This window comes from Emys orbicularis, chromosome 1 (genome assembly GCF_028017835.1).
Source record: "Emys orbicularis isolate rEmyOrb1 chromosome 1, rEmyOrb1.hap1, whole genome shotgun sequence".
Taxonomy (NCBI): Eukaryota; Metazoa; Chordata; order Testudines; family Emydidae; genus Emys; species Emys orbicularis.
This window is the reverse complement of record NC_088683.1, coordinates 207917273-207942271: the sequence shown is the minus strand read 5'-3', so window position 1 is coordinate 207942271 and position 24999 is coordinate 207917273. Positions and strand designations below refer to the sequence as shown.

The 24999-nt window shown below is 45.1% G+C and overlaps 1 protein-coding gene across 1 annotated transcript in view; it reads right to left on the bottom strand.

Moving 5' to 3' along the window:
- The window catches only part of LOC135880853 (interferon-induced GTP-binding protein Mx1-like), a 31075-nt gene extending 19042 nt beyond the window's left edge, over positions 1-12033 (bottom strand). The window contains exons 1-7 of the mRNA XM_065407222.1: positions 11955-12033; positions 10839-10935; positions 6934-7126; positions 6235-6372; positions 5128-5282; positions 3290-3428; positions 1758-1956 (exon numbers count right to left, since the gene is read on the bottom strand). Of these exons, the coding sequence (XP_065263294.1) occupies positions 1758-1956; positions 3290-3428; positions 5128-5282; positions 6235-6372; positions 6934-7126; positions 10839-10935; positions 11955-12010 (977 nt within the window). The 5' untranslated portion in view covers positions 12011-12033. The remainder of the gene's footprint in view (positions 1-1757; positions 1957-3289; positions 3429-5127; positions 5283-6234; positions 6373-6933; positions 7127-10838; positions 10936-11954) is intronic.
- Positions 12034-24999: the final 12966 nt, after the last annotated feature.

Sequence of the window (24999 nt, the reverse complement as noted above, 5' to 3'; positions counted from 1 at the left end):
CTCAGGGATGACGGAGCTATCAAAGACCAGGGTGAGATTAATGGAACTAGAGAGAAAGCCTCCTGAGCTGATAGCCATCAGTGGTGTCATTCCCTTCAACAAGAGCTGAGAGCAACTACAAATCTGGCTGCTCTGGAAACAAAAATGAAAGCTCTCCCATTGTTCTTGTAGAACTAACAATAAGAAATAATTAATTAATAACCATTTCACTCTGTTCCTGAAATGGAAGAAGAGAAGCAGAACACAGGTTTCTCTTCAAAGCAGTGTGGCCTATTGGATGGAGCACTGAACTGGGACTTGGAGGATGTAGATAGAGCTGGGTGAAGTTTTCCATGCAAATAATTTTTTTTGTTGAAAAATGTAGATTCGGGTTCGCTGAAGCAATTGGTGAATTCAGGTCAACTTTGGCAAATTGTTTCAGTCAAATTTAAAAAAAGTCTGGAAATGTCAAAAAAAGAAATTTTTTGGAATTTTTGTTTCGGAATTTCACTCAATGTATTTTAAAAAAATTATAAAAGATTAAAAACGCTCCAAAACAAATATTTTGTTTAATGTTTTCAACTCATTCATTTTGTCAGGAAAAAAAATTGGCGACGGAATTAAAAAATCAGTTATTGGCACAGGTCTAGACTTCAGTTCTGTTCCTGACTTTGCCATAGGCCTTCTGGGTGATCTGGGGCAGGTTGCTTCATTGTTTTCTGCCCCAGTTTCCCCATCTGTAAAATGGAGAGGATACTGAGCTACTTTGTAAAGCGCTTTGAGATCTATTGATGAAAGTATTAATAAGATGCTGATTATGACATTGTCTGTTCTTGGGAAGAGGAAGAAAAGAGGATTTTAGGTCTGTGTATAGGCCACCCATGTGGATTTATGGAATTCTGTATGGTGCTCACACACCACAATGATAAACAGATTTTTGTCTCCGATAATAGAGATTAGCTGGTGGTGATGAATGAAAAGATTATTTTTTTATTCAGGCAGCTGGGTGCAGACAGGACTGTAGTTGTCTTTTGCACTGTAATTCCCAGGCTAAGTGTGCAACCAGATCTGGGCTGCCTCACAGTCCTGGCCTGGTCTAACCAGTCATGGGTGGAACACCTGCCTACACAACATCAATATTAACACCGAGAGTCACATTGTTTAGCTAGGTCCTCAACTACTCCAACTACAAGTGTATCAAAAGTCTCCACGCCATTGTCAGTGAACTACTTCTATTCCTGAATGAGTGAATTTACTCTGTTCTATATGCACAACAACACACGGCTAGACTGTGACTTCAGGCACAATGCTAAACTAGAGGTTGTGTGCAAGCTGCACCACCTCCAGGAGGCATTATAACCCAGAGACACACCGCTGAGTCACAATTCCTCCCCTGCTTCCGCCTTCTCCTCAGCGGGTGGTAATTTACTGATGGCCATAACCACAAGTGAACTCCTGACTATCCTGGCCAGTAAGATGATAAAGCCAAGGCACCACTCACCTGCTCCAGTTGGGGTGTAAGCAAGCAAGTACCCCCACTTACTCCTGTGTGCTTGCACCCAAAGCCTGAAGAGCCCACGTAGAGGCACATAGTTACTCCAGCTACTTCCCTTTGTGCATGCATAGTCCAACTCATAATGTGTCCCAATGACTGGTTTTAACCATTGCATAGATGTATAAGGGCATGCATTTACTCAATTTTCTGTGATTTTTAAAAAAAAAACTCTTAATAGGGAAAAACCTGTCCAATATTCAGTGTGTATTGATTTTAAAGCTACCTAAAATATTCATGCTCCTCAAAGAATTCTCTCTCTTTCTGAATTGCAGAGGCCAGTGTCAAGTTGTCATGGATGTCTTGCTGCCCACGACATTTAACAATCAAGTAGCCCTTCCTTAGGGGGATGCTGAGATTTCGGACAATGTCAACTACATCACTCTCGGTTCCCCTGTCGACCAAATCGGGTTTTGTGAGAATCCCTGTGAAGTGACAAAAGAATTACTGTATTTAGAGAGGTGACACACTTTATAGATGGAAGCACCACTCGTGCTTCCACAGTTAGGACTGAGTTGACTTTTGCATTTAAAGCAGGGATCCAATCTCCCCGCCCCCCCCCCCAAATCACAGCATTTACTGTCTTTTTTTAAAGAATTTACAAGCAAATTGGTTAGTTGATGAATTAAAATTATTTTAAAACGGGTCCCTAAGAAATTTAACACTTAGTGTCCTATATTATCTGATATCCTGAATAATCTCAGTAAAGGAACAAAACAGAGTTTTCACCATGAAAGAAAAAAGACAAATTCTAATGTGTCTTTAAAAATCAGTTTAATTTAACCTGGGGACACTAAAGTGCCTCAGTCATAACCATATAGCTTTTCCATGGCGTCACTACAGGTCAGATTTAAGGTTGTTTGGGTGCCTTACCTGTGGATTTCCATACCCTAACATATTTGTATTTCTTCTAAGTTTAACCTTATCTCTGAATTTCCTTGGTTTATAATGCTTGGTTTTTGGATAATTACATCAGTGTAATCTTTACTTACTGTAAATTACTGATCTATTCGCCCAACCTGAACTCCATCTTAACATAGTTTTAGTCTGGGAATTTATGTGTGTGTATATATCATTATCCACACACAGGGCCAGATCCTCAACTGGTATAAATTGGAGTAGCTCCATTGAAACAGAGGATCTGACCCACTGTCTAATATACTTCTTTTTGAATACTTGATGTTTACTACCTTATTAATGCACTATGAATGTAGCACACTTGCACCTATGTCCTCTTTCCATAGATTTCTATATACTACACTATATATTTTAAAGAACTTGTGAGGGCCTAAGTGCCATGGAGTGCCCAGGAAAGGATTTTCACACAAGAGGATATTCTCCCTGGAGAGTCATTAAAATAAATTCCCAAATGATTCTAGGCTCACAAAGTATCAGAACAGACATTTGCAGGAACATTTTACAGAATAGGATAATGCTCATAAATTCGGGGGCAGGGGTTGGTCGCTCCTTTAGCCATTTTCCCCTAAAGCATTTGTGATTTTTTTATCTGAAATTCAGATTCTGAAACGAAGCATTGATAGGAAAATCCTGTGTGGATTTCAAATGATAGCAAGCCCATACCAAAATACAAATCTCTCGTTCCTTTGCTGCTTTCCTATGATTCTTTTAGCAACCTGGGTAACTGGTAGAAAATGCTCAACCTCTCCAGTGTTTATTACTGAACATTCTTTGCAAGTACAATGACTTTTTGCACAACCCAATCCCATTTTCTTTTTAAATATATGTATCTTTACTTACCTAGAGTTCTCTCCCCCTTAGGGTCCACCTCTTTAGCCATTCTTAGGGCCTCTGTAGTTGCAATATCCACATTACTTGGTACCACTACCAGATTTATAGTTTGTTGCTTACAAATATACTTTTTAATTAGATTTATGATCTGTAATGAAATAAGAAATGTAATAAAAGTGTATTACTTCACATAGGCTGTGGTAGGTAAGTCCTATTACAAGTGGTAGGTTTGGTTCTTCTAGAGTTCATAGCTTTCAAAGGAATTTAGCTTCCCCCCCCCCCCCCCCGAATAATTGCCTAGGTGCATTATGGTGTTTTTTCACTTGCCTCAAAGCACTGAGTACTGCCGGAGGCACTGGATATTACTTATTGGTTCAGTGGTTTGGGTCCAGTACTGCAAAGTTTATGTTCCTAAAACAAGCTGGCTTGTGGTCAGATTTGCTAGCATGTCATTAGTATTACAGATGTGACTATGGGACGAAAACTTACATGAGAATTTTAGAAGAACACAATACAGCCTGAAATCTTATCATCTAAAGGTAAAATTAAATGTGTTAATAAATATATGTAAACGTACTGCATTTGACCAACTTGGACAACATTGTTTAAAAGCACAGAATAAGATTTATGATGGTCTTATTGTAATAGGTTTACAAGTCCAAGCAGGTATACTTAGAACTAAATTAGGAATGATTAAGCAACATCAAATTTTAGCTTTTTATGATGCTATTGAAAACTTGAAGATAACAAGTCTCACAATTTAACATTTAGGCCCAGATCCTGAGCTGCAGCTCAGGAGGTGGATGAGTGCAAATGACTTTAACACACTTGTGTATCCCCTCAGTCTTGGGGCTGGTAGTCATTGGACTGATACTGAGCATAAATTAGGGTAGCCTCAGAGTTGCTCTATTTTATACCAGATGCCCATGGCCTCAAAGGACCATGACACTCAGGGGTTGCTGGGGCATAAGGAAGCCCTGAGCATGCCATTTTCAGATGTGCACCTTCTCTTCCCATGCATTTAAAATACTGTTTTGAAAGAGACAATGAGAAGTCATTTGCCTCAGTGTAAATGTCAGAGGGTCATTACAAAAATAAAAACACTAGATCAAAAATTTCAGTGAAACCACATAAAGTAATTTCTGCAGGCTGACTATCATCCTCATCAGTGTTTGAATCAGAAAAGCTTTCTAGACCATTTTTCTTTCTTCCCCCAAAAATGCAGAGAGTCAACTTTTGGGACACCACTGAGGATGTAAAGATCAGATGCTCTCAATTCTGGTTGAGTCCAAGGGAGATTTTGAATGGACAGAAAATCTAACAACCACCTTCTCCTTCAATTAGAATAGAGTAGGGAAAAGGAAGGATGGAAAATAAAAAGGAAAGATGGAGGAGAATTAATGGGGATGGGCAGGAATTTGTTGGTGAGATGGCCAGGGCTCTACCTTCACTATTTGCCCAAGAGCTTCTGGTAGCAAGTCCATTGCACCTTACGCTAGCACGTGCTAGGAATTTGTAATCCCTGTAACCAGCTCTGCTGAAACCTCTGCAAGGTGAACGAACACACACACACACACACAGTTCCATTAGAGCACAAAGACATTTTCAAACAAATATTCTTGTCTACAGAATCTAGAGTTTCCCCCCCTTTTGTACATGGCACATCCTTCTCAATGCTAGCATTTCCTCCACTAAAACCCTATTTTGTTATATCTTAATTCTTCTTGGTAAATTACATATCTGTCTGTTCTGTGCCATCATTAAGCAGAAGATTATGCAGAGCAAGACACTTATTTCTTTTGCCATCATTTACCAGTTTCCCAGTCTAGAATTGCTTCATACTTTACCTGATTTCCAATGTCTTTTGGCTGATTCCCCACAGCCACCCTAGCAATCCCTGGCAAATCAATCAGTGTCAGATCTGGAACATTCGGGGAGCTAATTTCTAGGGAAATTAATTCTTGGCTAATGCCCACTCCTTCACCAGCCATTGCATCCTGGGCTAGAGGAAGGAGACACAAAAGCAAAGATTAGATGCTCGTCATGGAATTTAAACTAGAAAATGACGTGGATTAAGAAAAACCCTATTGCTAAATTTATTTCTATATAAAATGTGGTCTCAGAAAAGTTATCCCTTCATTTTAGCTTTGAAAGAAGATTTATAAATATAGTATAAAATAATAAAGATTAGTCTTCATTTTTTATACTGTAAAGGACAACAATATCCAAGACTTGGCCCAGGGAATAGCAAATATCAGCCTCAAAGAACAGGAGTGCTAAACCACACGCTTGCTGCTAATCTGTCAGCATCCAGCATAAGTGTATGTCTGGCTTGAAGCACAGAGTAGAGCTGGGTGAAATTTTTCACACATTCTTCTAAGCGAGAAATGTAGATTTGGCGACACCAAAACATTTCACAAATTCATGTCAATTTCACAAAATGGTTTCAGCTAAAAATACATAAAACAAATTTCAAAACAAAACAACTCCCATTTTATTTCAAAACCATCCAAACGGCTGATATCAAATAAACAAGTTTCGAGTTGGTTGAAAGGAAATGTTTTATTTGACCTGAAACAATTTTTTCCCCCCAGTTCACTGACAATTTTCAGTTTGACCCAAAACAAGATTTCCCCCCTCCCCCAAAATCACCAGTGAACCAATAAATCTGTTATTTGGCCAGCTCAGCAGGGAGCCCACTTGCAAATGTTACTTATTGTAAGCACTATGCACTTATGGAGCTATAGAAAAGAGTAAGTGATGATAATGTCTTAACTAGGCACAAACATCCAGAACAGAAGAGTGAGAAATCCCCACTTTTTATGATGCCATTGCAAACGCAGGCCTCAATCCTGCAATATGCTCCTGTGCCCACACAGACATCATTGCAGAATCAGGGCCACAAGGAAATACAAGATTCAAAGCATGTTATTTACGTCCCAGGTTACATTTACCTTTCCTTATTTCTTTTTCCACTTCGGAAGGACCATTCAATTCTTGCTTTATCTCCAAGTAAGTAATTTTTCCTTTCCATTCCTGCGTGTAATGCACTTTCTTCAGTTTGAGCTCTAAAGGACATCTGGTAACAATACCTATCAAATTAAACAAACATAAAGCACTAGTCGAGTATGAAGAATGAAACACGTTTCCCTCCTCTTTGGAAGCCATTGAAATACAGTACCAACATATTGTCTTTAGCTTATTTTCAACATGTATCATATTCAAAGGTACTGCTACTACTACTACTTTGCCATTACACAGTAGTAGGACTCAAATGTAATGTTCATTGCAATAACAGTCTTTCCACTGGAGTTCAAGGACCTCTAGAGTAGGCTCTTTGTGCTCTTCATCTGAAGAACTCAAAGCTCATTACATAGGTGTGTAAATATATTGCAGTTATCCTCATTTTGCAGAAAGGGGTACCTGAAGATCAGGGAAGTGAAGTGAGTTTTACAAGGTCACATGAGAAGTCCCTGGCAGAGCTGACAACATAGCCCAGGTCTCCTGCCTTGCAGCCCCATGTTCAGTCTCCCAGATCACAGGCTCCCCCCCATTTCAAAGCAGTCCTCCAGCACCCTTACAGAATAACACACCACTGTGACCCAGGGAAATGTCAGATTTCGGATATGAAAAGCTGAGAGGTAAATTCTTACCACTGCCTCTAGGAAGAGCGACTCCGGACAGGGCTTCTAGAACCGAGCTTTTTCCAGAACTCTGGTCTCCAATCACTGCAATTGCTGGCAAAGCCAGGTCCTTTTCTACTCCAAGGGCTCTCAGGGAGTCAATGAGATCAATGCAGGGACGAACCTTCTCCTCATATTGACTGCACAAGGTGTGTTCTGCTTTCTGATAAAAAAAAATTGCTTATAAATGGAAGAAGGACCTTGACCTCCAGTTTCAATAAAAGGTCTCTACAAATATAGGCACAGTGTAAGTGATGAGATACTGTGACACCCAGTACTCAATGTTCACCACTTTTATAAGGTTATGATATATTTAGTGCAAAGTATGCCTTGAGGTATCATTTGAAAATTCATAATCTGCTGAATATTATCCTGTTGAAATATGTGTAGCAACATTATGTGTAAAGTTATACGTTTCTACTGTATGATTCTTACTGAAATACGCTGTAGTTCTGGGTAACACCCACAAACCAGTTTCTCAGAGACAAAGACACACTGGCACATCAACAAGGTGTTAAAAAGCGATCACCAGCTTAAGCAGCCATTCTCCAGCATGGGAGAAGGTATAAACAAGAAATTTACATTTTATCTCAGAGACGGTTCACGTATACAGAAAGCTGTATGTCTGCACCCCTGGGGGGGGGGGGGGGAATCCTCAAAGAGGGGAGAGGAGTATAAGAATGAGAGACAGTGACCGCCACATCACCTGTCCTCCTCATATCTCTCTGCTCACAGCATCCACAAATTCCTGAAGGATATTGAACAGGGCGAGGGGTCTCAGGCTGGAAGGAGACCCAGCCTGTGAAATTTACTGCAGCTTATGGTGAGACAGACCTTTTTGCTTTTATAGTATTAACTTGGTAAAGTTAGGAATTAACTTGCAGTTTTATCTTTTTATTTCTTTTTTAACCAATTTGATTTTTATGCCTCATGACTTAAAATCCATCTTTCTAGAGTTAATAAACTTGATTTATTTTGTTTTTCTAAACCAGTATACGTTAGGTTTGAAGTGTTTGGGAACCTCTACATGAGATAAGACTGGGGCATAATCATTTTCCTTTGTTGAAATGACAGACTATATATGAGCTTGTACTGTCCAGGAGGGTACTGAGCAGTAGAAGATGCACATTTCTGGGCAGCAAGGCTAGGACTAAGAATTTGCTGGTGTCACGCTGTACGTAATTCAGGAGTGGCTTACTAGAAACATTCCTATAATCCAGTGGAATGACTTTGCATGCTAAAAGCTGTGTGGGAGCAGCACCAAGGGGTGGAAGCTAAGCAGTGTAAAAGTCATCCCAGGCTAGAGAGCTTGGGGGCGGGGGGAAGACAGCTGTCCAATGGTCCAGATTGTACCCTGGGAAACGTCACAGGTACACAGCATTATGCCAGGAGTTTTTTTGCAGCAGTGTGCTATAAACAGCTCTGTAGTAAAAAAGAGTGATTGCTACAGTGACGGATACTCCGTGAGATACTAAAATACATAATATTGGGAAGAACTGTGTATTCCATATCTATATTGTGAATAACGAAACCCACATGTCTCAATATGTCAGGCTGGGAGACTACCTCCCTCCTCGTGCCATCCCTGCTGCAGTTGAAATGTATGGAGGTGCTTCAGCTAGATCCCCTCCACCTCAGGATGAGACAGTGGGGCAGCTGGCAGGGCCTTTTCCATGAGGACCGCTTCCCTTTGGAATGCACCCGGCTCCTCCCAGCTATTTGGTTCAGAACAGTCTGATCTGTTGATATTCAGAGCACCTTGGAAGGCTCATCTTCTTAAGAGGGCTGGTGAGGCTGGGAAGATTACTCAAGGGGTGGGTGAGGCATTGGGAAAATGGGGGAGTCCTTTTAAGCTGGTTTCAGAGTAGCAGCCGTGTTAGTCTGTATCCGCAAAAATAACAGGAGTACTTGTGGCACCTTAGAGACTAACAAATTTATTAGAGCATAAGCTTTCGTGGGCTACAACCCACTTCATATGCATCCGAAAAAGTGGGTTGTAGCCCACGAAAGCTTATGCTCTAATAAATTTGTTAGTCTCTAAGGTGCCACAAGTACTCCTGTTACTTTTAAGCTGTTTCATCATTCTTGTCTGTGGTTTCTCTTTGTATTGATTCCATCGGTACTAGTGTTTTTAATTGCCGTTGGAGATGCCTAATGTATCAGATAGGCACCCCTTGTCAATTTGTAGACCCAGATACATAAAGTAGCTCTGTACAGCCACACATCTCTGACACAAGGACAGTGTGGCATTTCTGTACAGATAAACAAGTCAAATACCAACCAATAGTGCTTTATAAAGGGCACTCAAATTTCTCTGCCCCCAAAGCTCTAACATGGCTCTGCCCATCCCATTCATAGATTTAGACTTTAAAGAAAGAAGGGACTGTCGTGATCTAGTCTGATCTCCTGCACATTGCAGGCCACAGAGCCCTGCCTCCTGTAATAGACCCCGCACTTACCAGCCTCACACAATCCCTTGCCTGAAAGCCTCCCTGCTTGTACCCCAATAATTATTTTAAGGTATTTCTCTGAATTTCAAAACAACTCAAACTTTGAAGGTTCATATGGAGATTATTTGGTGGCTTTTTCTCCACCCTTCTCTGATGAGCTTCCCTAACTGACGAGGGACATGATAGAAAGGGGAACACACTCATTCTAGTGCATTACGCTGCACAGTTAGATCAACACTGAGAGATTCAAAGACTGTTAAGCAGCCTTCAGAAGTGCCCACAGTTATCGTCACCTACTAACTATTGAGCTGCCCGAGTGAAATGAGCTGGGGATTGCCGTCCAGCCCCCGACTGGTGTCCACCCCACAAAAGCAAACACCATGACTGGCACGGTTCTCTAGTTAGCATTCTCATTGGAGAATGACGAAGTTGGAATCGCCATAGAAACTGAATGACTGTTTTACCCTGAGAGGCAGTCCCTGCAGAAAAGGGTTGGGATACATTGGCAAGGCCTTCTGGGGAAACGTATGCTGCTGCTGTTAGTGCCCACAGGGTAACTGTTCTGTGGCTAAAAGCATTTCAGTCACTAGGGCTGTCATTCCAGCACCTTCCACGAGCACTAACAAGAACTGACAATACTGTGCAGTTACTGCACATACCAAAACAGATTTTTTTTAAAGCAGATATCCAAAGTGAGCCTGAAGACTCAAGCATTTTCTACGTATAATTAATTGCATTTCTCCTACACAGCAGGAAAATAGCAAAAGTTCTTAAATAGCATGCACTGAGACTATTAACAGTTAGGGCTAAAGCTGGGCTTGCCCAGTGCAGGTGTGCTGGGGATGTGCAGGGACGGAGAGCCTTGTCAGTCACCCAGAGCACCCACTTGGGACCCCGGCAGAACGCTGAGATTAGTGCTCCTGGGAACAGCAGTAAGAGAAGAGGACTCGCTAGCACAACACAAGGGATCGTGACCAGACCAGTTGGTGAGATGGCCAGGGCTCTACCTTCGCTATTTGCCCAAGAGCTTCTGGTAGCAAGTCCATTGCACCTTACGCTAGCACATGCTAGGAATGCTACTCAGCATGCTCCTTTCCCTAGCGCTACCTGAGGCATTCGGCCTGCATCAGCTCTGCACAAACAGAACATTCCAGAGCTTCTCTGCTTGGAGGCACAGCTCTGCTCCCTCCTCCGAAGCTCTCCAGAGAGGAGGATGTACACATATACATAATTCTCACAAACCTCGTCGACTGACGATGAAACCAATGCCCAATACTATGTGCGTAGTTAATACAGCAGATTTCAGTGGAGCTATGCCCACAGTACACCAGCCAAATATCTGGTCTTGTATTTCATCAAAACGATGGCTGTATAGTCCTTGCAAATTTTAGTGTATGGTCCTCCAAATATCTATTTGTCACTCACCTGTGCTTTGTTATTCACCATGGGAGATGGGTTTTTTTCCTCTCCCTTGACATTCTTCCCAGACATCATGCTACACTGGAGTCTTCGGGATGTCTTCCTAGGATAAAAATCAAGTCATTAGGCCTTACGGAAAATATGGCCACATTTCATGATCAAAAGAGCATTGTTAATTTAGCTCATATCCCAAGCGGCTAAGATCTTATTAGGCCAGATGCTCAGCTAGTGTAAATTAGGAAGTTCCACTGAAATCAAAACACCAATTTACATCAGCTGGTGGTGGATCTAGCCCATTGTCTCCAACCTTATTGGACTAAACGAACAGAAGTGGAGTAAATATTTAAATTCTAATTAGTTCTACATAAACTGTTGTTACACAGCATACTTCGTTTTATAAACAAGTTCTTTGGGCCTACTGCACGATCTTAGTCCCCCAGAATTATCATGCTTAACCACTGAACAACAGTGAGCAACTCTAGCCGTTATCAGCAGTGTCTTGGGAAGATCTTAGGTTCTTTTATTGCTTCCTCCCCATAAGATATAGTAAACTAGGCCAAAATTAGGACCTGTAGTAAGAATCCATATATCAAGATTTATGGTCCACCCAAATAAAGTTAACAGCACCAGCCATCATGATCATCATAAGAAATAAAACATTTACTTTGCAGCTACAAACAGGTTTTTTTTTAGAAAGCTGGAAATACCATAACATTCCTATTAACAAATCTCAGTTTCTTTTGACAAAATATAATCACACACACACACAAGCCATCACTTGATCCAATGAGGACTAATAAATCTAAAATTCTTAGCTACATTGATTTATAGCAGTTGAGGATCTGCCCCCCTTCCCCTCTTTTTTCTTTCTTTTTTTTTCTTTTCTTCCTTAAGGAAGCTTACTAACTATATTGAAATATATTTTGTAAAGAGTTTTTTTTCAAAACATCCTTAATATACATCATGTCGCCTACTCATTTCATCTAAATTTTCAGAGTTGTTTGCAGTGGCTTCTGTGCTATTTCCCTATAATCCAGATTTCTGTCAGAAAAGTCATTTGGGTTCTCATACAGTAACACCTGCTAACATAAGTAATTACTTAAAGAGAAAGAGGACCTTTACCTGGCATATGCTAGGAGTATTTCAAAACTATTAACTCTTTTAGGGTTGCCAGGCATCCTTTTTTTTCTTTTTTAAACACCAGAACACCCAGTCGAAAAGGGACCCTGGCAGCTCCGGTCGGCATTGCTGACTGGGCCATTAAAAGTCCGGTCGGCGGCACAACAGGGGGCTAGGGCTAAGGCAGGCTCCCTACCTGCCCTGGCTCCACGTGGCTCCCGGAAGTGGCTGCCAGGGCCCTGCGGCCGCTAGGCACATGGGTGGCCAGGGAGGCTCCGTGCGCTTCCCCCCCACGAGTGCTGGCTCCGCAGCTCCCATTGGCTGGAACCGTGACAGAGTCTCCCTGGCCATTCATGCGCCTAGGACAGTGTTTCTCAAATGTGGTCACCGTGGCTGCAGCCACCAAGGGGTTTTCCTGCGGCCACGACAGTCTCCTGGGCAGAGATGTGGGAGGGGACAAAGCAGCAGTCCTTCCCTGAAGTGCTGAGGGGCTCTGGGGGCAGGCTTCAGCCCCCTCCCCCTCAAGAGCATTGGGGCTCTGGCGGCGGTTTCTGGGCTTCAGCCCCCCACCCCTGCTCCAGCCTTAGGGCTCTGGATCTGGGCGTCAGCACAGGGTGATGGGGCTTCAGCAGTACAGGCCTTACCTGGCGCTGTGGTCAAGAGGCAAGGAGGCGGATGAGCCTGGGGTGAGAGGCCATGGAAGGGAGTTTGAGGTGATGGGGGCTGGGGGAGGCAGTCGGGGCCAGGGGGATCTGTGGAGGCCCAGGGAAGGCAGCGGGGACAAGGAGCACCAAAATACAACTGTACATTATTTTTATTATTGAGTCCGCAAAAAAAACCCAACATAAATAAATGACAATGATTTGGACATGTATATGTGCATATTGATAAGTTTTTCCTAACGCTAATTAAGTATTTTAGGAAAATTTGTTGGAGTGGCCACGAAAAATTTTGTTGTGAAAACCCCTGGCCTAGGGGCCACAGAGACCTAGGGGGCCGCTTCCTGGGAGCCGTGGTAAGCGCCACTGGGACCCCGCACTCTGGACCCCCTCCCACAGCACGGAGTCCCCTCCCACACCCAAACTCCCTACCAGAGCCATATTCCCACCATGTCCCTCCCAACCCCAGCTCTAAACCCCTCATCCCCAGCCCCACCCCAGAGCCCACATCCCCAGCTAGAGCCCTCACCCCCCCACCCCAACCCCCTGCCCTAGCCCAGAGCCCCCTCCCGCACCCAAACTCCCTCCCAGAGCCCACCCCCCGTACCCCAACCCCAGCTCTGAGCCCCCTCCTGCACCCCAAACCCCTCATCCCTGGCCCCACCCCAGAGCCTCCACCCCCAGCCGGAGCCCTCAACCCCCACCCCAAATCCCTGCCCCAGCCTGGTGAGAGTGAGGGAGGGTGGGGGAGAGCGAGCAACGGAGTGAGGGGAGATGGTGCGAGTGGGGGTGGGGCTTCAGAAGGGGCAGAGCAGGGAATGGGTCAGGGGTGTTCGGTTTTGTGCGATTAGAAAGTTGGCAACCCTATCTGGTCTTACTTATCTCCGTCCTTCTTTTCTCTGACAGAACTTAGGGAAACTAAACTAACCTCCGAGTGCTAGAATAGCCAAAATCTTGGGAGCCAAAGAATATTACCTTTATAGTTAAGGACCCAGTCATTATCTTTTGCCCTGTATTTTTAGGCTACTAGCAGACAGGGTAGTATTTAAAGCAAAACAGAAAATTTTATATTATTCCAGTGAAACAACCTCTATGCAACTCTTGCTTCAGAATCCTATGCAGTGGCTCCTGTACCACTGCCAAATGGCTACATATGTAAAAAACAATCTCTCCTAACAGTACAATTATTGACACAAACTTTTAGGTTATTATACAAGTGAGGAGAGGTACAAAGAGAGCTGTGGTAGAAAATAAGAAGTCTCCTACTTGCATCTTACTTATTTCAGAAACTGTCAGAAATCTGGTAGCTCCAATCCAATCTCTTTTTTGGTGTAATGCTTAGTTGGCCAAATTCTGATATCAGTTATACTGGTGGAAATCGGGTGTAACTCTACTGAACTCAGCTGTGTTTCTCCTGATTTTCACTGGTGTTAGCAACAGCAGCATCTACGTCACTAACTCTCCGCAGCTTCCCCATGCGGGCAGGGGACTGGACTCGATGACCTCTCGAGGTCCCTTGCAGTCCTAAAATCTATGAATCTAGGACAGCAAATAGCAGAAACGAAACTAACCAGGAGGCGTGTTCTCAGCATCACAGCGCAGTACACTCATGGTCTCCTACACCTGTGGCATAATGCTGTAATACTCCCAATAGAAGAGGGCAATTCCTGGTAATCACAGTAATGTTTTCTCTCCTCTGTTTATTTGAGCTTTCAGAGGCATTCATCTAGTTTCCCTGAATCCCCGAGAGACTGCAGCTGAAAATGAAACTAAGCTAAGGCAATGTACATAGTGCTATCGTTTGTCTCACAATATGATGCACTCTCTCTCTCTAGCCGCGAGGTTACCCATGCTGTAAAGCTGTGTAAAACATTGGATATCAACTCCATCAAATACCACTACAATCTCCTGTTTTAAAATATCAAATTAACAATCATCAGCGATTCCTCCCACAAACATCCTCTTAAAATAGAAACGGCATTTTCCCCTGTAACGTTATGCTACTAGTAGAGATTTTATAATCTAGAGTTCGTTTGTGTCTAGTGAGAGAAAAAACTTTTGTATGCAGTTATGTCACTTTGTTTCAGGCTTCCTGGTAGCAGCGCTTTGTGCTACCCACATCTGGCTACCAAAAGTAATTCCTCTCTCTTGCAATAGAAAAAATCACAGATGTTCACACTGCAGGGGTAAGTGATTAATTGAGAAGGAAGATAGGAGAAAGGTTCTTACCTGTTTCAGATGTTGGGCTGAGAGGGAACTTAATACTCTGATGCTTTTGGCTATACAGTGCTCATTAGCTCCACCCAACTTCTGTGACACAATTCAGGAGAAATGAAACAAATCACAGGAGCTTCTCTGTGAAATAATCTTACAAGGTAGTGCCTAATTTAAGTCTGCAGAAATTGCACTGGACAGAAGTGAGTTGCAGTTTGTATTTACTGTACATAATTAAGGCAGCGTGAGGCACCCCCCCCCCCCAAGAATATTAAAGATAAACAACTAGGGTCAATTTCTCTTTGATTGAAGATGCTGAGTAGTGGGTCTAATTTTTAATATTTGACTGATCTAGGCCCTAATTCTCCAAATTTACCATGCATAGGCAGTCCCCTGCATCTTACCAGAGCTCCACTCAAGTTCATGAGACTCTTCATGGGCACAGAAGCCCACCTGTGTGTTAGAAGGTATGTGGATGCTGCAATCACAAGGTGATCTGGGAATTATACCGCCCTGCCACTGTGTCGACAGACCCTTAAGTATGTATTGCATATTCTGTTCCAGCTGTCCACGTCACACCTGCCTTCTCAGAGCCCAGATATGCCACTGTTGCTGCTGTTGAGCAGTTCCAGTGAAGTCAATAGAACAGTTTAGGTAATACAGTACAGCCTACAGGAGCAAGGGATGGGAGCAAAATTGGGAATGAGATTCAGTGGGATTTATGTTTCTAGGTTACTTAGGAATTTTGCTGAATCCTCATAACCCAGTTCTCTCTTTTCCAGGTAGCGCATACCCTAGGCCATCAGCACTCCCAGTATCATTGAGATGGGAAAACCCTCCAGAGTGCTGCCTCAATGGTCAGCTAGGAACACCCGGGGAGAGAAGGCAGTGACCACAGACTCAGAAGCAGATGGTTTAAAATACATACATTAGCTTTGGCTGAAACATAATGGGTACCTAATTTTTGTCAAACATAAGGAGCTAATGTATCAGTTTGGATAGTGGTGGTTTCATTATTGTCCTTCATAGGAACAGTTCTTATAATTTATTTCAGTTTTTTAAAATAGCAAGTATAGGGCCAGATTGTGATGCCTTTACTCACGCTGAGTAGTACCTTACTCCACAAGTAGCTCCATTTATCTCACTTGGAGTTTTTGCAGAGTAAGGTACTATCCAATGTAAAAGTATCAGACTGGCCCACATAGATGTCTTTCTGCCTTAGTCCAGTCTAACAGGTCATACATCTGAAATCTTCCAAATACAGCTGACAAATGTATTTCAGTACTATGGGTACAAAACCAAATACCCTTCTATGGAAATGTGACTCAAAAGAATGAATTTGTCACAATAAAATGCCCCCCCCCATTGGGTTCCCCGGGTAAGCACCAGTGTTGTATATTGCTAATGCCTTTATATGCATTGGAAAGTATCTTGGGAATGGGAAGGGTTGAAGGTGTGAGTGTGGAGTGGAAGATTCCTTTGCAGGTTACAAGAGGGTGAAGGGGGAGGAAGGGAGAAAGGAAAAGACGGTTACTCACCTTTGTAACAGTTCTTCGAGATGTGTTGCTCATATCCATTCCAATTAGGTGTGCGTGCACCACGTGCACAATCGTCAGAAGAGTTTTACCCTAGCAACACTTGGTGGGTTGGCTGAGGTGCCCCCTGGAGTGGCGCCCTTACAGTGCCGGATATATACCCCAGCCGACCCAGCGCCCTCTCAGTTCCTTCTTGCAGGCTACTCTGACAGAGGGGAAGGAGGGCTCACCAATGACACTTAGAATGAGCATGCTACCTATACAAAAACTAAACATAGGTCCTGCTGCTTAATATAGTGTCCTGTTTTATAGAACAATGTACTGTATTTCTAAAGGAATAAATGGTTGACACTTTATAGACATGCATCACATATCCATAAATTTAAAAAATGGAAGCAGTTCCATGGTTAAATCAAGCATGTTATAAATCTATTTTAAAATATAATTATCCCTCTAAACTAATCATGGCAATTAAAAGAGAAAACTAAAGCCTGCCACTAGTAAGGTGCAAGAAACAATTGAGATGGAGCAAGTTGTAGATAAAACTACTTGTTTACTAGCTACAAGTAAAACTACAGTATTACTTTAGCAGGTATTTATTCTTTCCAATTTATATCAACATACACACCCAATCAGGGCTGCAAGTACATTTACAAACACTCTTGAGAGAAAATAGTTATCAAAAACACCCAACATAGATTGGAAATATTTTGCTGCCTTCTGGTTTGCAGTTTTGCTTTTAAATATAATAAACCCCAGTCACATGCACTATAATGAGTTTTTAAACTGATGAAATTAAAAGTGAGTTATGATTTAGAACAGTCAACTTGACACTTGAATCTGCTCTGTAATACTGCAAATGGGAAAACAAGGAAATAAGATTAGCTACCTAGTGCACTATGAGGTATGATAAATATTGAAAATTAGAATACACTTGTTAAATGAACAAAATTCATTTTATGATGCATTTACTCTTGGTTTTAAGTGTTTTCACTTATCTGCCAATTCAGTAACATGCCATCATTAGTCTGACTTGTGCAAGCTCTACTGTGTATAAGTTAAATGTAAATAAAATGTGGCAGTGTTTAGAAACACCAGACTGAACATCTCTAGTTGTAAGTGCTTAAGTTAAAAAAAAAGACAACAAAAACTTTTGCCCCATCTTGTAAATTAAAACAATCTTTAGATGAGCTTAGGGATTTTTTGTTACCCTCCAGGAGTCTGCATGCAGGTATTTGTACTCCTCTCCACTCCAGACCCTATACTTGGACACCCTCCAACCAAAGAGGGCTCCACCACCACAGAGCACCAGTGCCACATAACACCACATAATAGTAAAGGTTCTGTAGTGCATTTTATAAAAACCTCTACAACGCTTTGCTATGAGCTCTTTGCTAAATGGAGAAGAGAACAAAAATTAGTGAGTTCCTACTGTCTTCTAGCTGTAGAAAGCAGTAATACAACAAACTCTAAAGATCTCCTCGTATAGAAGGAAAACTGAATTTTCAGTGCTCCTGGCTCAACTGTTCCTCAAGTTTTCCTCTTTCATTCTTCTTTCGGTAATGTCCAATTCTTTCTTCTCTTCACCATTCCAGTCCAGTGATGATGTCCTGAGGGCCAGTTTCTTCCTCCAAACACTAGCACTTTCCTTCAGTAAAGTGAGACTGAGAAAGGCTGAGAGTCCTTGATCAAGGTAACATAAGCTCTATACCTACACCAACCCAGCCCTCTGGGATTTGTTCTATCCTATTTCCATGAGTTACAAGCCTGAAGGAGCAACACTGATCCAATTCTAAGTTGCATCCAAGCTGAACTTGGTGCAGTTTACAGGTGGAGGATTGTTGTAATTCCCACCTAACTGCCCATGTCTCTAAGGCAGAGGATCCCAATCTGTGGGGCGTGCCCCTAGGATGGTGCTGAGGAACAATCAGGGGGACATGGCTGGGGCCACATGGGGGGTGGGGAGGGAGTGCCATCCAGCTCCACTCCTGGCCCAGGGTCTCGGCTGCTGGCTCCGCGACCGAGGTCCTGGCCTCCAGCTGTGGCCCCGGCCTCCTTACCTGTGTCCGCATCCCCCCCCTTCCCAGAGCTGTGGCCCCGCTCCCGGCTGTTGGGGTGGGTGGGACATGGACAGGGACAAGGGGGGCACGAGTTAAAACGTTTGGAGACCACTGCTCCAAGGCATCATTCTGGCAACCGGCAATACCAGCGCACAAAGGTCACACCCCCTTCACCAGGGGCTGAGAGGAATAGGGTGGCATAGAACTGCCATGCTGCTGCAGGGAGCTGGCTACCCTGGTTTTCTGGCTGCTTTGCACTTGTACAGCAGCACAAAGCTGCTGGAGCCATTGCGTTACACAATCACCTCCAGAACACTGGCGGCGGCTGCATCTTCATAGCGTCAGAAAACGGCATCCATCACAAGCTCACATTAAAGACAAAAACAGTTTGATCAACTTCCCATTCTCTTGGTACATCATCCAATGTGCGTAAGAAAGCGCAGTCACAAAGACATGTCCACGGCTAAGGGTCTGTTTACACTGTAATTAAATACCCATGGCTGGCTCGTGTCAGCTGACCCATGCTCGTGGGGCTCAGACTAATGGGCTATTCCATTGCTGTGTAGACATTTGGGCTCAGGCTACAGCCCAAGCTCTGGGACCTTCCTGCCTCACAATGCCCCAGATCCCACGCTCGAATATCTGTGCCCTGTAACTTCAGTGCCCTCATGGCCAAGATGCAGTCTGCTCTGTAGGCAGCTCTGGCCAAGAAAAGTCGGGCGCAGGAATGCAGCAGGGAAAGTCCCTTCCACCCCAGGGGCACCTGTTCCAACCCCCCCCCACCCCCTCCGAGTGAACATACGCGTACGCACACACACCCCTCCCACCCCCCTGGAAGAGTACAATGAATATAGGAAAGGAAAATATTGATTTACAGAAGGACGAAAGGAGAAAAACAACGGGGGGGGGGGGGAGATAAAGGGAGCGATAAAACAGGGTTACATTTAAACCAAGGCCCCACAGGCCCAGTGGTAGCACACAGTCTGAAATGGCAGACACCGAGCAATGCGTCTGCACTCAGAGTTCAGGACTCCTGGGCGAAGTTCCAGTCCAGTGAGTCTTGGGGGCTCCTGGTTGTCTTCGGCGATAGAAAACTTTCCCCAACAAACCCCTCTGGTGCCCTCTTCTGCCGCTCTCTGCGAAGCCACACAGAGTCATAACCTCCCCACATGGCTAGCTACAGCCTTCCTCCTTATTCCCAATGCAAAGTCACAAGCCCAGGTACTCACGGCCCATGTTCCCTTTAATTTTTTCCACCCATGTGTGGATTGAATTTTGTTATGTGCACCAATATCAAGGTAATGTGCAGATGTGCGCCACCGGTAGAAACAAAAAACCTAGATAGAATATGTTTTTAAAAAGTTACCATAGGGATAATTACTCCAGTCAGGACAGGTTAGGCATTTTAGAACTCACTACTCAAAGAATTAAATTTAAGCATAAGAGAAGTAAAAATTATGAAATGCACAGACCAGTCAAAAAACTAAAATAGCACTTTGAAAGAATAAAATTAGAAAGAATATACGTGCATTGCAGGAAGTACCAAGTAACAACAACACTACAAGTACATGTTGGGAGGTGAGTGTATGTGAGAGAGAGAGAGAGAGAGAGACACAGACAGACAGACAGACAGAGACAGACAGAGACATGGACACACTGTGTGTGAGAGAGAGGGAGACAGAGATAGACAGACACGCGTCTCTCCCCGGCTGCTGCAGCCCCAGCCAGAGCTGGGGCCAGGGTAGAGAGGCATCTCCTGTCCCCGCCAGAGGCCGAGGAAGAGATGTGTCTTTCCTGTCGTCACTACAGCCCTGGCTGGCGCTGGGGCTGAGGCCGGGGAAGAGGCCCGTCTCTCCTGGGGGACACTTTAGGATCTTATGAATATCAAAATTGTAAAATTGCAATGAGTTGTGCCAGATATGCCGTGTAAGGTATCTGCAAAAATGTTAGTTTGCCAAGTATGATAATCTTGTTTATATGTTTGTATCGCCTTTGTATTATGAGTTATAGATATGTATGTATGTCTGTATTTCAAACTTGTGTTATGCTTCTAGGTGATAGTAACACCCTCAGACAATTTGGCATCATCAGCACTGCCTAGCCTGCTTGATGACCCATTAAGGAGCATCAACTGTACAATGAACCCATTGAAAAGGTCAAGGGCTACACCTTATGACTCAGGCAAGCATGCAGGGGCATGCCTACGGACAGAACTCTATGGCCTTGGCTACACTTGCAGATGTACAGCGCTGTGAGTTAAACCTGACTTCGTGCAGCTGAGTAGGGAAAGCGCTGCAGTCTGTCCACACTGACAGCTGCCCAGCGCACTGTCGTGGCCACATTTACGGCATTTGCTGCGCCGTTGGGAGCGGTGCATTATGGGCAGCTATCCCACAGAGCACCTTTTCCCATTCTGGCGCTGTGGGTTGTGGGAAGGGGGCGTGGGTGCAGGGGATTCTGGGTCCTGTCCCAATGCCCCGTGATGCATCGCTTCGCATCCCAGAAATCCCTTTGTTTCCGTCCACCTTTGGCACCATCTTTCAACGGTTTCTGTGCAGCGCGATCTGTCTGCGGGAAATGGAGTCCGAACTGCTGAGGTGTATGCTGACGAGTCTCGCCAGCACGTCACGTTTGGCTGTCGAACTATTCCTTAAGATCCAAAGTGACAGTGAGGGTGAGGAGTCCGACGATGCTATCGAGCCGCGTAACGCATACGACACGAAATTGCTTGTGGCATTCATGGACATGCTCAGCACCGTGGAACGCCGCTTTTGGGCTCAGGAAACAAGCACCGAGTGGTGGAATCACATCGTCATGGAAGTCTGGGATGACGAGCAGTGGCTGCAGAACTTTCGGATGAGAAAAGCCACTTTCATGGGACTGTGTGAGGAGCTCGCCCCCACCCTGCGGCGCAAGGACAGGAGATTGAGAGCTGCCCTGCCAATGGAGAAGCGGGTGGCTATTGCAATCTGGAAGCTGGCAACTCCAGACAGCTACCGGTCGGTTGCAAACCAGTTTGGAGTGGGAAAGTCGACCGTTGGAATCGTTTTGATGCAAGTTTGCAAGGCCATTAATTGCATCCTACTCAGAAGAACTGTGACTCTGGGTAACGTGCAGGACATAGTAGATGGCTTTGCACAAATGGGGTTCCCTAACTGTGGAGGGGCAATAGATGGGACGCACATTCCTATTCTGGCACCACCCTACCTAGGATCCGAATACGTTAATCGGAAGGGGTATTTCTCTATGGTTCTCCAGGTGCTTGTGAATCACCGTGGGCGTTTCATTGACATTAACACAGGCTGGCCCGGAAAGGTGCATGACGCACGCATCTTTCGGAACACTTGGCTGTTCAGGAAGATGCAGGCCGGGACTTTTTTCCCCAGAGCAGAAGATCATGGTAGGGGAAGTTGAAATGCCCATTGTGATCCTTGGAGATCCCGCTTACCCGTTAATGCCGTGGCTCATGAAACCCTACACAGGGAGCCTTGACAGCAGCAAGGAACGGTTCAACTACAGGCTGAGCCGGTGCCAAATGACTGTGGAGTGTGCCTTTGGCCGTTTAAAGGACCGCTGGCGATCTCTGTATGGGAAGCTGGACTTGGCCGAAAACAGCATCCCCGCGGTTATATCCGCGTGCTGTGCCCTCCATAATATTTGTGAAGGGAAGGGTGAAAGCTTCACTCAAGCATGGACCTCGGAGGTTCAACACCTGGAGGCTGAATTTGCACAGCCAGAGAGCAGGGCTATTACAGGGGCCCAGTGCGGGGCTGCAAGGATTAGGGATGCCTTGAGGGAGCAATTTGAGGCTGAAAACCAGCAGTGATATCTGGTGCCCTGCACGGGAGTGAAGTGCAGTAGTTCCAATCTTTAGGAATCAGTGTCTGCTTAGCAGACAAGCAGACTTGCAGTGCCTGTTTATTTCCTGGGCTAAGGAGTCTTTTACTTTATGCAATAATAAAGAATGTTTTCAAAGCCAAAAAATCCATTTATTGAAAAGAAACAAGCGGGTGGAGTGGGGAACGGTACAATCACAGATTTGCGTATGTCCTGTGTGGTGTGCTGTGCAGCGAGTGCTGCACTTCAGGATAGCTATACTGCATGGTGATGGGGGTTGAGTGCAGAGGGTAAGGGTCGTGGTTTTCAGGGCTGGGTGGTGAAGATACTGGCGTTGGAGGCAGCGGGTGGCGTGAAGAACACGGAAGTTGGGGAAAGTGGGTTGGAGGTGACAGTGGGGCACAACGGAAAGAGTTTTGGGACAAGGGCTGTAGGGGGGGTGGCGTTTACGGTACTGCTCCTCTTTCTGCATGGCTACCAGCTCCTGGATAGCATCTGCTTGGCGCTCCAGGATGCTTATGAGCCTATCAGTGCTTTGCTGCCGGTGCTCCGTGCTTTGCCGCCGGTGCGCTGCGTTTTCCTGGCGGATCCTGCTTTCTCTCTCCCTCCAGTCCTGTGCTTTCTCATTCTCTTTAATAGATTGCCGCATCACTTCTTGCAGCATGTCTTCTTTGCTTTTTCGCGGTCTCTTCCTGAGTCTTTGCAGTCTCTGAGCAGGCGATAAGAGGGACGGCTGAGGTCTCAAGGTTGATGCAGCTGTATAGGCAAAATGCAACATTTAACAGAGGCAGCATTGTTTATACCAGACAGAGTAATGATTCCCCCCGCACTTAAGGAGTAGAAAACACACAGGGTCTACAAAATAGCATAATTTTCCCGTCCGAAACAGAGCACACATATCCCACGGGAGCCTCACAATGGTGAGTAAGGGGGACTGATTGTTTCAGGGCTGCACTGTCCTCTGGGTTTCTGTGCCTTGGGGAGAGCCAACAGCTTCAGGGGGCACCTACACTGAACACTGTCCCAACATTTTCCATAGGAGTTCGTCCTGGACGATATCTCGCTGCTGAGGGTGACCTGGGAAGCAAGGGAGGGTCTTCTACTGCAATGCGGCTTCCGCCCTGGCCCATATGCAGCTTGCCTGTGTGCAGCAATGGTCCCCCCCGCCCCTCGCAGCACAGTGGCGCGGACACGTTAGCCTGGGACAAGGACCACGGTGGCTCTCCCGATAAACCTGCGCAAGCGCATTGCACACGTTCTGGATGAGACATTCGAGGAGATTACCGAGGCCGATTACCGCGATGTGATAAATCACATCAATGCACTATTCCGCATCTAGGCATGCATGCCTAACCCTCCTTTCCCAAAGAGCCCGCACCGAAAAAATTCCTTCCCGAAAAAAAAAAAACTGCTTATCAGGAACCTGCTCTTCTGTTTGTCCTCCACCAAGTACCGGCTGCTGCGACTGGCTACCTTCCTCCTGGTTTGAGAAGAGCTCCTGGCTGCATGGCTCCAGGGATTCCGGGGTGTCTCCATCCGGCCCACCATCATCACTCCCGTTTTCCTCCTCCTCCTCCTCCCCCCCCCCACACCGGCTCTGAAGTGTCCATGGTGGTGCTCGGAGTGGAGGTGGGGTTAACCCCAAGTATCGCATCCAGCTCTTTGTAAAATCGGCAGATCGCGGGGGGAGCACCCGAGCGGCTGTTTGCGTTGCGGGCTTTGCGGTAGGCACTCCGCAGCTTCTTCATTTTAATTCTGCACTGCAGGGCGTCCCAGTCATGGCCCCTTTCCATCATGTCCTTTGATATCTTCCCGAAGGTATCGTAATTCCTACAGCTGGAGCGCAGCTGGGACTGTACAGCTTCCTCCCCCCAAACACTGATGAGGTCCAGCAGCTCGCCATTGCTCCATGCTGGGGCTCGCTTGGCGCGTGGAGGCATGGTCACCTGGAAAGATTCGCTGATAGCACTCCACACCACGCCGGGCTGAGCAAACAGGAAGGGGATTTTTAAAATTCCCGGGGAATGTAAAGGGTCGGTCACATGGTTGGTTACCTGAGGCCAGGGCAGTAGAGTTTGAACAGATGACCAGAGTGGCTAGAACAGGCATTGTGGGATACTGCCGAATAATTCTGGAGGCCATTCACAGCGCATTGGGCGGCCACACTGGCGCCGCAGCGCTGCAGCGGCAGCGCAATACTTGCTATTCCTCTCGGAGAGGTGGAGTACATGCAGCGCTGCAACCACGGAGATATAGCGCTGCAAATGCCTTGCCAGTGTGGACGGGGAGTGAGTTACAGCGCTGGGGGCGGCTTTACAGCGCTGCAACTCGCAAGTGTAGCCAAGGCCTAAGGCTTCCAGGCCATGTGCTGGGCAGCTTGTGTTTGGAACAAAGGGAAGCACAAGCACAAGCCACATGGCAAAAGTCTATAAAAGGCAGCTGCATCTTCTCCATTTTGTCTTCAGTCCTGCTTCTTACCTCTGGAGTAACCAACCTTTGGATATGTTCCAGAGACTTTCAAGCCAGATGTGTTCCAGAGACTTTCAAGACTGCTAGGACCGGATATATGGACTCTGAAGTCTTTGCATGTATGTGACTGTTTTACCATTTAACAACACTCTTCTTGTTCTTTTTTCTTTACAATAAACCTTTAATTTTAGACACTAAAGGATTGGCTGGCAGCATGGTATTTTGGGTAAGATCCAAACCTATCCTGACCTGGTGACGTGGCTGACCCTTTGGG